Below are 12,159 nucleotides of genomic sequence, written 5' to 3'. Positions count from 1 at the left end.
GTTACAGTAATATGGATATCAGGAGGTGTGATGGCCCATGCCTGTAATCCCTGTACTTGGAAGGCAAAGACAGGAGGATCATGGATTTGAGGCTAGTCTGAACTAACTAGAGAGACCCTGGTTCAAACAAAGAAACAAAAACAAAGAAAAAGATGATCATGAGCTAGCCTCATGTAGGAAAAATAAGGCTTTCTGCATGGGTTGAAGTCAGGTGACCTTTAGTATCAGCTGCCTCTGAATCCTTTCTTTGTGCTTTCTGGGTCATTTCTTGGTATGTTGACAGTGTGCATTATAGGATTTTATGGCACCAGTTAAGTAACCACCGCAGAACCATTTAAGAAATGTAAACTAGCTTGACAGGTAGGAATTAGTGAATTCATCATTGTTTTGGTACCATGCAAGTTTTTAAGGTCTCAAATGCATAGATTTGATTGAGGTGAAGTCAGATGATTCTATTCCAGGTCCTAAATCTGTTATAATAGTCTTTTCTCTATGAATATATCACTATGACCTTTGCCATTTGTACAGTATTGGGCTAGGTGCTACATTTTACATTTAAGAAAATATTTATTCATGTGGTTTTATGTGTATATGTGTGTGCCTAGGTGTATGTATGTGCACCATGGGTGTATGCAGGTGTTTGAGAAGGCAGAAGAAAATGTTGGGTTCCCTAGACTTGGCTTTACCATATGTGGGTGCTGTGAACTTAACCCAAGTCCTCTGCAAGAGTGGCAAGTATTCTTAATCAATGAGCCTTATTTACCTATAACTTTATTTTTTGAGAATCTGATGAGATCTAATCATATCTACCCTCCCATTTCCTCCCTCCAGCTCTCTCATGTCACCCCCAACACCCTCTCCCAACTTCATGTCTTTGTACTTTTCATAATCCACTAAGTTCAATTAGTGCTACTCATATGTGCACGTGTGTGTGGCCGTTCCACTGGAGAATGGGAGACCTACCCTCTGGGAGCCATCCCCAGCAGTGGCCAAGTCTAGCAGAGGATGAAAGGAGTTGGCAGGGGAATGAATAAGCCAGGCATGATGATTGGGAGAATCTTGCAGCCTGATTCATTAGCAACCAGAGTGCTTTTTTATTTATAGAACATTTAGTAAGCAGGGATAGATTCATGTTGTTCCAAAACATGGATCATATAGTTTTTGGTTTTGGACATGTGTTTCACCTTTTCTTGCTCATCTTTTAGTCATCATTAATAAACTATGACAGAAAAGAGTTATCATTTCCAATAATTTTCCCTCAAGTTTTGACAACATTGATGAACAGAGTTATCATTTTTTACTCATTAACCCATAACCCATTTTTTAAGAATCTAGAGGCATATGACAGCCTGTTCTCAGGCTGATAGCTTTGGTTGATTCAAGGATGCTAGACCAAAACAAAATCTTCAAGCCAGACTGGGCATATTGCCATATCCCAAGTAGTGTATTATTAACTCTTAATCATCAGAGGGCTCAAGAAAATTCTCAGGCCAAAGCTGCTGCAGTTATTATTCAAATTTGTGGATAATACAATATTTATATTTTATATATTTATAGAATTTGTTTATATGTCTAATCCTGACATTCTATTGTTTTTTGGTCATAAGATACCATAGTGACTTTGCATGTGCTAACTTTTCTAAGAAAGGGAGGTCCTGACATCTCATTATTTTATCATCTTTCCACTCCATGCTTTTCTCATCAATATAAGTCTCCATGTAAGGCAGAGGTAACTTCAGCTAATCTGACTTTATTACTATATATGCCATGTAATTGCCTGAGTATATAGTGGGAAGAGGCTTGTGATCTAAACTGTGACCAACTCCCCTAGCCCACCGAATCTTACTGACCTTTTAAAGTTTACCTTGTTTTGACAATCTTGTTCCTGAGTAAGTACAAGGACAGATGTTTCAAAAATGTCTCATAGCCTCATAAAGAGACCTCTGACTTCTTTATGTGTGTCACAACCTCCAAGGCGTAAGGAAGACCTTCAAGTAGATAAGGATATCTCCTTAAAAGCAGGAGGGGGATTATGTTCAGGACTTTCCTGGGGAAGCTTAGAAGCAGCACTCCTGGGAAAAGGCATAAATAATTCATAAGAAAATTTTTCATCAATCCAATATCCCCAAATTGTGCAAATATTAAAAATCTTCCTAGGCTGGGCAGTAGTGGTGCATGCTTTTAATCCCAGCACTTGGGAGGCAGATCTCTGTGAGTTCTAGGCCAGCCTGTGCTACAGAGTGAGTTCCTGGAAAGGTGCCAAAGCTACACAGAGAAACCCTGTCTGGAAAAAACAAAACAAAACAAAGTCTTCCAAGTATGCAACAGGTGGAGATGAAATCCAAAGGTGGCACGGCAGCCATCATGTGTCTCAGCTTGCTGGATCCTTGTCAAACAGCTGTGCTTACTTTAAGACATCTGCCATTCCCATCAGATACAGCTGTGCCACCTACTGATAGCCATCTCCTCAAAAGAGAATGATTCTCCCTCCACCATCAACTATTCATTGATGGTGGAATTCCTAAGTAAGTGCTGGAACCTGAAGATCATTTATGATGGAATTCTGGCTGGCTTGATCTTGTGTAGGTCTTGTTCTAGTAATCACAGCTGCTTTAAGTTCATGATTGCAGTAGCCATGCCATGATGAGAAGACCACATTTCCCAGCACTCCTCCCATCCTCTGGCTCTTACATTCTCTGTGCCTCTTCTTCCATAATATTCTCTGAGCCTTGGTAGTGGGGTTAATGTAGATGTCCCATGGGGCTGAACACTCAGTCTCATATTGTCAGCACTTTGACCAGTTATACATCTGATGACTATGGTCCATGGCAAAAAGAAACTATTCTGACCAAGGTTTAGTGTACCTGAGGTCTACGAATTTAAACACAAGTATTTGAAAGAAATTTAATAGCATGAGTATAAAAGTAACAATAACAGGTTCTGCTCTAGAGCTTATGGCCTCCCCATTCATGGATATTTGACCAGGGTTACAATACCAGGCATGAAATTCCTCCTGTGCAGTCAGAAAGCAGTGGTTTTGTTAGGTTACTTCATGACAGCCATGCTACTACTGTACCAGTGGACACATCTCGCCTGGTAGGTCAGTATCACAGCATGCAGAGTCCAGCACTGGGTAAGAACATTGATGCCTTACCTTCCACAGCAGTGTGCACCTTCTGGCATCATGAAAGCGAGTCAGCTGCAGGTTTTCTCATTGGTGAGATTGATTTTTGTATGTTTTGTAGCCTTCAGTAATAAGGGTCTAACCATGTAGTTATGGAGGCTAATTAAGGGCAATGACACTAGTTTGTATTGTTTTGGGGATCTCTGGGGCCTCCCTGACCAATAACTTATGCAGAAGTATCCCATGTCTTGTACTGTGATTTTTTTATTTGATAATCACTGCCTTCTGAGAGCAATATCATCTACCCATGTGGGACAAAAATACAACAAAAATGTCTTTTGGAACTTGGTCACTAACTAGTGAGTTTCTATAAGGCTTTTTCATGGATTCTTAGTTTTGGTTTAACCACTTAGTACCACCTCCTCTCTCCTGTTCCTCCTTCCCATCCTCAATTAACCCTTTAACCCTCAGTACCCCCCTTTTTTCTCATTTCACACGTGTTTTACTATCCTTCCACTCATTTATTTTATTTTATTTTTTGAGACAGAGTTTCTCTGTATAACTGCCCTGGCTGTCCTGGAACTCACTCTGTAGCCCAGGCTGGCCTCGAACTCAGAGATCCACCTGGCTCTGCCTCCTGAGTGCTGGGATTAAAGGTGTGTGCCACCACCGCCCAGCTCTTCCACTCATTTTTTTAAGTCAGGTTATGAGTACTAAAGTTCCATATGACTCATGCTATCATCTTCATTTGGGTTAGCCTTCCCCTCATCACCTAAGTTCCCTACTCCTCTTACACCCTCTCTGCTTAAACCTGTCTGCCCATAGTATTCTGCATCACTACTCATTTTACGTGTAATCTACCCTCCCCTTCTCTTAACAATTATATCTAAATTTTATGGCTTCAGCTAGAACCTGCTGGGGCTTTTGGTGTTAAGTCACCTCGGTCTGGGTTTGGTGGTTTCTGTGGTTATACCAGTTTTCAGACATTTGTTATTTTGTTTCATGCTTAGAGTTGGGTCTTCAGAATTCATTTCAGCATCAAATGAGATGATGGAGGGCTAATGAGACGGCTCCGTACATAACGGCACCTGCCACTAAGCTGATGACTTGAGTTCAGTGCTCAGGATCTACATGGTAAAAGGAGAGAACCCACCTGCACAGGCTGTTTTCTGACCTCTGTGGGCACACTGTGGTGCATGTATAGTTCTTCCATCCCCTGCAGTGAAATCAAATGTAAGAAAAATTAGGAAATGGAAACTCATAGAACTTCATCTTAAGGTACATATATGGGGCAGGGGGTGGGAGAGGAGTACCACAATCGCCTTGTCATGGAGATTTGCTTTGCTAGAGTGAGAACTGTGTATCCTTCACAATGTCCAGAACTTGATTTTTCTGCTGTGTTGTTGGGAGCCGTAGAGCAGTAGTGGTCTGCTTTTGTTTTTGTTTTGGAAATAGAATCTTACTGAACAACCTGCATTGGCCTGAAACTTAGGATCCTCCTGCCTCAGCCCTCTGAGCTCTGGGATTACAGTTGTGTCCGATTGTATCCAACTTCGTGACAGCACATGTTGCGCTGAAGTACCAGTCCTCTGGCTTTGTTCTTTGGAGAAGCAATATGCAGTGGTTCCTTGGCCCATGCATAGCCAGGCCCTCCTTACATGGTTGTGTGACTCATCAGCTGACAGGACACATTGCTAGCCTAGGATGTGCATGTGAGCTCTGAGTTTGTTCTTATTAAGATTCAGTGGCTTGTGACTTTGCGCAGAAAGGTGGAGATCATTAGTGTAGTAGCCAAAGATGTGATTAGACAAGATATTGATTCTGAACTTCTGCCCTCCTCTTTGTGTTCATCCCTGTTCTTCCTTAGGGAGGTCCACACAGAGAAAAATGAAAGCAAGAACTAGGTCACTAGCTTTTGAAAAAATATTGATCAGGGAGCCAGTAGATGTAGTTCCAACACGTTCCCTTTTGTGTGATGTCATGCTGGGGGTAGGACTAATGTATCCTGTAATCACCCCTACAGGGACTTCCTTTTTCAGAGAAAAGCTTAGCAAAGAAAAAGAGTCTCCAGAGGCAGTACCCAGAAATAATGCTGGCTTTCTAAGTGTACTTCTTTGAAGTCATTGATCCTGGTGATTTTCTAGGCCATGTAGTGGCATGAAGGAATGATGTGAGCTGGTCAGCTGTGAGCAATGCCTATCTCAGTTCTTAGCCCTCATATACCTCTCCCTGGCTTCTACCACCAGTGCTGCATGCCATCCCACATGCATGTTTTTTATGCCCACATTGCAATAGGCAGGATGGATGTTCTGTAGACTGTAGCATTTGTATTTGTACCAGTTTCAAGTCAGAGGCTCCCTGGTGTGACCCAATGTGTAAATGACATGGTGTAACCCTCAGTGTCCTCAAAATGAAGTATGGCTCTGACTTTTAACCTTGGCTTGCCTGGGTGGGTTCTATGGAAGCAGCCAGGGATCTTGCTAATGCATCCCCTGGGACACAGATGGCTACGGTGAACCCTGTGGGACTTTTGAAATGGTACCAAGAATAGCAGAAATCAAATTGGCTTTGGGTTATCAGGCTTGAGGACCAATGTGTTGAAAGGGTGACATTAGAAAAAGGCCAGGACACTTTCTCGTTTACTTTGCTCACTTTGGGGAAATGCTCTTTGCCTTGCTAGCATCAGAAGTAGACCATTCTGGTTTCTTCAGCATATCACATCAGCTTTCATTATAAATCACCAGCAGCAAATAGAAAGTGCCATCATCTATGGAAGTACGTCTAAGGCAACACTGTGCTCCAGTGCTCCGGGGTGGGGTTTTTGCCTTCTGCACCAATGGATCAGTTTCTCATGTCTATGGGTTTCTGACCCAGGAGCTTTTCAAAACACCAAGAAGCATTGCTCTGCTTTCTAATGCCTCTCTAAGAGACCAGGGCTGCTGTGCCTCTAGCCATGCCCCAGAAAGCATATTTGAGACAAATCAGCTTACTTTGCCTGCATGCCTAGGAAGCCTCTCTTTAAAACCTTAGTGTGGGATGTGAGAGAAGAACCGCATCTAAATATTTTGCTTTTCCCATCCAGGCGAGCGACGGAGACGCCGATGCCAGGTAGCATTCAGCTACCTGCCCCAGAATGACGATGAGCTTGAGCTGAAAGTCGGAGACATCATAGAGGTTGTAGGAGAGGTAAGCAAGTGGTTGAGTGACAGACACTGTTGCCTCATGTGGCTATCAGACCCACCTGTGCATCCAGCCATGAAGAACCCTTGCTGTAGATGCACAGGCCCATTGGCCTTGGCAATGGATGTTCAGACTTGAAGAGACTCCAGAGATCATCTAGTTGAGTCTCCAGGGGAAATTGGTTTTGGCAGAGGAATTCCTTTAGGCCAGGTGGGGGTCACATGTGGGGCCATCTGAAGCCATTGTCTTTGTAACATAATACAGAGTACCTTTGAAATTTCAATGTTGTCTTATTAACGTTCCTGTTTACTTCAGTTAATGATGGACCCTGAATGGTCACAATAACAGGGATCCATCTTTAGAGTAGGGGTTCAGTTTTCATTGTGGAGAACACTGGATTTAGAGAGAATGAAAGTGGCATGTGGCATTTATTAAAAGACCAAGTACGTGACAGGTATGGTAAGCTTTTTGTTTTGTTTCTGTGTTCTTGCATGGCTTGGGTCCTGACTAGGGATGGCAAGGGGATGAAGAAATGACAAACACAGAGACTCATAGAAAATCTTGGATTGAGTGGACTGGGCTCTTTAATGGGGAAGCTGCAGGTGCACCCACCCCAGCCCCCCAAAAAACAAAAAAGAAAATCCCCAACTCAGTGTATTTTTTTATACACAGTTGATCAGGGAAGCGGGTCACTGCATACAGCTTAACAAGGAGGCGGCATCGTTACATATAGATAAAGGAGGAGGCAGGGTATTTTATACAGCTGAGCAAGAAGAACAGTTTAGCAAATCTCAGTGGGAGCAGTCATCAGGCCATAGACATGGGGGATAGGGAAGAAAGATACAGTGGACACTTTCTGCATTCATTGTCAACATTTGTGCTCTGACCAGAGGAAGACTTTGTCATTTCTATGAGCCTCAGCTGGGGAAGTTTTTGTCACTGCCATGAGTCTGAGGCATTGGAGTCTTTGATAGCACCATGGTCATGTCAACAACACACATTCACTCAGGACTTACTTGGTGCCTATGGTACTTTTGTCGTCTTTGTTCTGGTGTGGAACACTAGGCCTTACATATGAGCTACACTCCTAGCTCTATGATGAGGTTCTTCACACATTAGCCCACTTAATCAATCATCTTGATCACTTTATGGTGTAGATGAGCAAAGACCCTCAAAATATTCTAGCAGAGGCAGTGCTGTGGGATAATGTGTTTGTACACTGGTTTAGTAAAACACTGATTGGCCAGTAGCCAGGCAGGAAGTATAGGTGGGATAAGCAGACAAGGAGAATTCTGCGGAGAGGAAGGCTGAGTGAGGAGACACCAGCCTGTCATCCAGGGAACAGCATGTAACGGCACACAGATAAAGCCACTGAACAAGTGATTGACATAGAGATTAACAAAAATGGGCTGAGTTTAAGTGTAAGAGCTAGTCAGTAGTTAGCCTGAGCTGATAGCCAAACAGTTTTTATTAATGTAAGCCTTTGTGTGTTTACTTGGGTCTAAGCGGCTGAGGACCGGGCAGGCGGGACACAAAAATCTTTTAGCTACAAGGCAGGGCTAAGGGGCAAAGCCAGATCCATTGAGTGAGGACACCCTGAGTCTCCTGTGCCATTTTCCTTTGAATGTTTGATCCCATCTGTCCAAACTGAGCCTTACTGGTAAAATGTTCCTAGAGACACAGGGTGGGCTGCTTGGGCTCTGCTCCCCCAGGCTTTGAACATCTTGTGCCTTGGACTTAGAACCTCATCGTTCATTCTCCTTCAACATTTGGCTCTTTGTATAGAAAGAAATAAGTTTTTAACTTGCTTGTATTTCCTGGCTATCAGTTGACTTTACAGAAGCTCATGGTTTATAGAAAACAGGGTGGAAGTTGAGGTGGTCTGGAAGTGAGCTGTCATGTGGGTACAAGTAGCAGAACTGCTAGCAGAAGCCAGATTTCCAGACTCATTGAAACCTAACCTGGTCTTATCCCACCAGTAAGAGATCTAAAGATGGGAAGGTTGGCTCCAAAAGAACTGTGAAAGAACAAAGCTTTGATAAAGATGGAACAGACAAGTAACTTAATGAAGATGGCCGACTTAGATTCCAAACTCTTTTGTGACCAGTACAGCAATTAAACTGAGACCTTTGGGGTTATCTTTTCTAGAGGACAGATCATTTGCATCTCTGCTAGTCAGTTTGTTTTTATTGCAGCCTAATAAGAATCACTTGCATTGCCTTTGTTTTTCTAACTTGTCAAACAAAGATATGTGTCTCTAGAGAAGCAGTTATGTGCTTTAACCCCCTTTATCTGTTTCTAAGTTTTGGATAATTTGTGCTAATATGTTAGTCAATCTTTAAAAATATCCGATGTCAAGCAGGGCACATAGGAAACATTTATTGAAAGTTAAATGAGTAAGAAATGAATGGATAGGTGAACAGAACATCAGTATAATGATGGGCAAATTTCTTAAGATCAGACCTACAGAAGAAACTCTATGATAAAGTAGATGTGACTAATAAAAATGTTAAAATTGGTATATGACTTGAGGTAATTACACAAATATAACAACACATAGGAAAAAACTATAGTAAGTTATAAAATGTATAAATGTAGCATATGAAAATTATATTAAGGTACCAGGTAAGTTGGCATATGCTTTTAATCCCAGCACTCTAGAGGCAGAAGAAGCAGGATCTCTTGATTTCCAGGCCAGCCTGGTCCATATAGCAAGTTCCAGGCCAGCCAGAACTACATAGTGAGACCCTATCTTGAAAAACAAACAAACAAAAAATATGAGGAAGCTGTTAGAGCAATGCCAAATGATACATGAATCTGCCATGAATTCAGATCCCACAAAGGAGAATAGTATTTTTATTTTTGTTATTGTTTTGAGAAAAGAATTCACTGGTAGCCCAAGCTGGCTTTGAGCTTGGGTTCTTGCTGTCTTAATCTTCTGAGTGTTGGGTTACAGGCAATGTATTACCATGTCTGGACCTGGAAAAAATTTTAACTAGATGAAAATATCTCACCTTGCTGTTTATTAAAGAAGTGTAAATTAAGATAATAATTAGTAGGTTTCACATCATTAAAATCAAAGAAAATATCTACTGGTCAGACTATTGGCAGTGTCTAGTATAAGTGATGAATTTGTATAGTTGTATGATACTTACATGAAAGAATGCCAATAGCTATGAATAAAATTATAACTCTGATTTCATTCCTAAGAATTTATCTGCAGAAAATGGTTAACAAAAATGTACGGGAGAAAAATATGTTAATTGTAGCAGTGTTTGTAATAATGAAAAATAATCAAGAAAAGGAATTAAGTTGTATTACCTAGCTAGAAGACATGAAGCCATTAAAATGGTTCACACAGAGGCTTTTAAATATTGATTTATTATGATGTTTTGCATTACAATTATTGGTTGTATTCCTCTTAGCAGAGACCTGGCTTTTATCTGTCTTTGTATTTGTGGTACCTGGAGTAGTACCTGAATCCTAATATGTACCTTGATAAGTGCTTGTCGAATAAGAAAGTGAATAAATGGAACTATAAAACAGTTTGTTGCAAAATAAACGAACAGATTAGAACAGAAAATTGCACAAACTAGGATATAATCATCTGAAATAGATCTATATTCATGTGATCCAAGATTGAAAGGGAGAAAGAATTGAAAATGGTTTTGTCATAGATGATTTTTCCTTCACTGTCAGAATAATGCTTTAAGAACACAAATCAAGGACAAGAAACATGATCAATACATTTCTGAGAAATACTGTACACTTTTGCTTGTCAAATGTGAGGAAGGGACCATGGGTTGTCCTTGAGTAACAATTGCTGCACTTGTGACTATATTCACCTAGAGGACATGAGCTATTGGCTACCACCATTGGCCATCATGTGCCATTCCGTATTTTTTTTCCTGCTCACTTCCAACTGGATTCTAGGCTGCATTTGCAGTTTGCTTTAGTAGGAAAAAGGGAAAAGAAAGCTATAGAGTCTGAGGGCTAGTCTTTTAACCTATATTTTCAAAGTTCAATTTACTTCTCTATTGCTTCAGTTGATCTCCCAGATGTTTTTGTCATTATCAGTGTATAAATATCTGTCCTTTGATGGTTAATGTTGTATATGTGCTTATGGGCATCAATTTTCTGATTCTAGTAGAGCAGCAATTCTCAACTTGTGGGTCGTGACTCTTTTGGGTTCACATATCAGACATCCTGGATATCAGATATTTACATTACAATTCATAACAGTAGCAAAGTTACATTCTGAAGTAGCAACAGAAATAGTTTTTGGTTGGGGGTCACCAAACATGAGGAACTATATTAAAGCAGTTATACAGAAAATAAAAAAAATTCATTATTACAAAGCAGCATTAGAAAGGTACTAGAGACTGAAAAAAAAAATGTCCCAAATAAACAAAATTCTTTAAGTCATAGGGACAGATGAAGGTAAGAACACAAAGCTTTGTGATACTGTTGAATCAACCAATCTCCTAATGAAAGTGCAGCAGATTGGAGCTGGAGAGATAACTCAGTGGTTAAGAGCACTAGCTGCTCTTCCAGAGGACATGGATTCAATTTCCAGCATCCACATGGTAGCTGACAACCATTCATAACTCCTGTTGCATGGGAACCGGTACCCTCTTGTGGCCTCCAAGGGCACTAGACATGCACATACTACACAGACATACATGCAGACAAAACATCCATATATAATTAAAATGTGAAAGTACAACATAATTGTATATGTAAATATTATAATTACATCTTTATCGATTAATAGTATTAGAGTTGTTTACACAGAAATACAACCTATTTTTTTGTCCCTGAAAGACAGATGTTAGGATTTTGACTGTGTAGGCTAGTTTTTAGGAAACAATTGAGTCAAAATTTTTTTTAAAGTTTTATCTGTATCTTAATATCTAATATTAACTTAAAATATCACAATCTATATGCATTTTCAACACAGAGTCATAATACAGAGTCAGGCCTATATCCAATAATCATTGTATTTGTGTGTGTGTGTGTGTGTGTAGCCAAGGCCTTTTCCCTGAGTATGAGTTGCTGGGTTGAGCTCCTTGCTTTGTGTATCCACAGTGTATCCTCTCTGATTTGCACTCTTTTAAAGTGCACCAGTGGCAGAAGCAATTGAAGTATAGCATCCTTCTGAAGTTCTGTAGCTCCTCACCCCCATTTTTTTTTTTTTTTTCAGTTTGGTAGCAGTTTTTCTTTTAACCTTCAGATTGTTACCTTCATCCTCTCTTAGCACTGACTTTCTCTTCCCACACCTGTGTTTTCACTATGGAACCAAGCACATGCATCTGGAAGGCCTAAAAGGTTGGGAAGAAACAGCCTTGGGCCCCTGGTAGAAGAAGTAGAGCTCCCTTGTCTGGCAGCAATTGACTACCAGCCTTCAGCCCTCAGCCGTGGTGAAGGACGAAAACAAGGATAGTCCCTGAGTGGACTGAGGGGGTTGTGCTGGAGAGCCTCCCACCCCATTTCCACCTCCTGGCTCAGCTGTGGGAAAAGCCATCACTGCAAACTTAAAGCTGGCGCTGTGGGAGGAGAGTGGCAAGCTCTGAATTCCTAGGTGGATTGATTTTTTTTCCCTTCAGTTTTGAAATAAGTCATTGTGAATACTCACTTGGGTCATTTTGGTCCAGAGCAAAGAAGACAGAGAAATAAATGCTAGTGGGGTTCTCTGACAGACAAACACATGTGGTTTGGGGACAAGGTTACTGGGAGCAGAATCTGTGGTCGCCTGGAGTTTTCCCTTTTTGTTTCTGAAGACTGCCTTGGAGCTTCTGATTTGTTTTGTTTTGTTTTCCTGTCTGTGTTATCTGGGGTCTAAGAAAAGAGTTTCT

At 41.0% G+C, this 12,159-nt stretch overlaps 1 protein-coding gene across 7 annotated transcripts in view; it reads left to right on the top strand.

Annotated features, from left to right (window-relative positions):
* Positions 1-12,159, top strand: part of Sh3kbp1 (SH3 domain containing kinase binding protein 1) — a 333,950-nt gene that overhangs the window by 158,798 nt on the left and 162,993 nt on the right. For all 7 annotated transcript variants that reach the window (XM_036174398.1, XM_036174396.1, XM_036174397.1 and 4 more), the window contains one exon: positions 6,207-6,310. In XM_036174398.1, coding sequence (XP_036030291.1) covers positions 6,207-6,310 — 104 coding nt within the window. The remainder of the gene's footprint in view (positions 1-6,206; positions 6,311-12,159) is intronic.

The sequence above is a fragment of the Onychomys torridus genome, chromosome X (assembly GCF_903995425.1).
Source record: "Onychomys torridus chromosome X, mOncTor1.1, whole genome shotgun sequence".
Taxonomy (NCBI): domain Eukaryota; kingdom Metazoa; phylum Chordata; class Mammalia; order Rodentia; family Cricetidae; genus Onychomys; species Onychomys torridus.
This window is presented reverse-complemented; position numbering and strand designations above follow the sequence as displayed.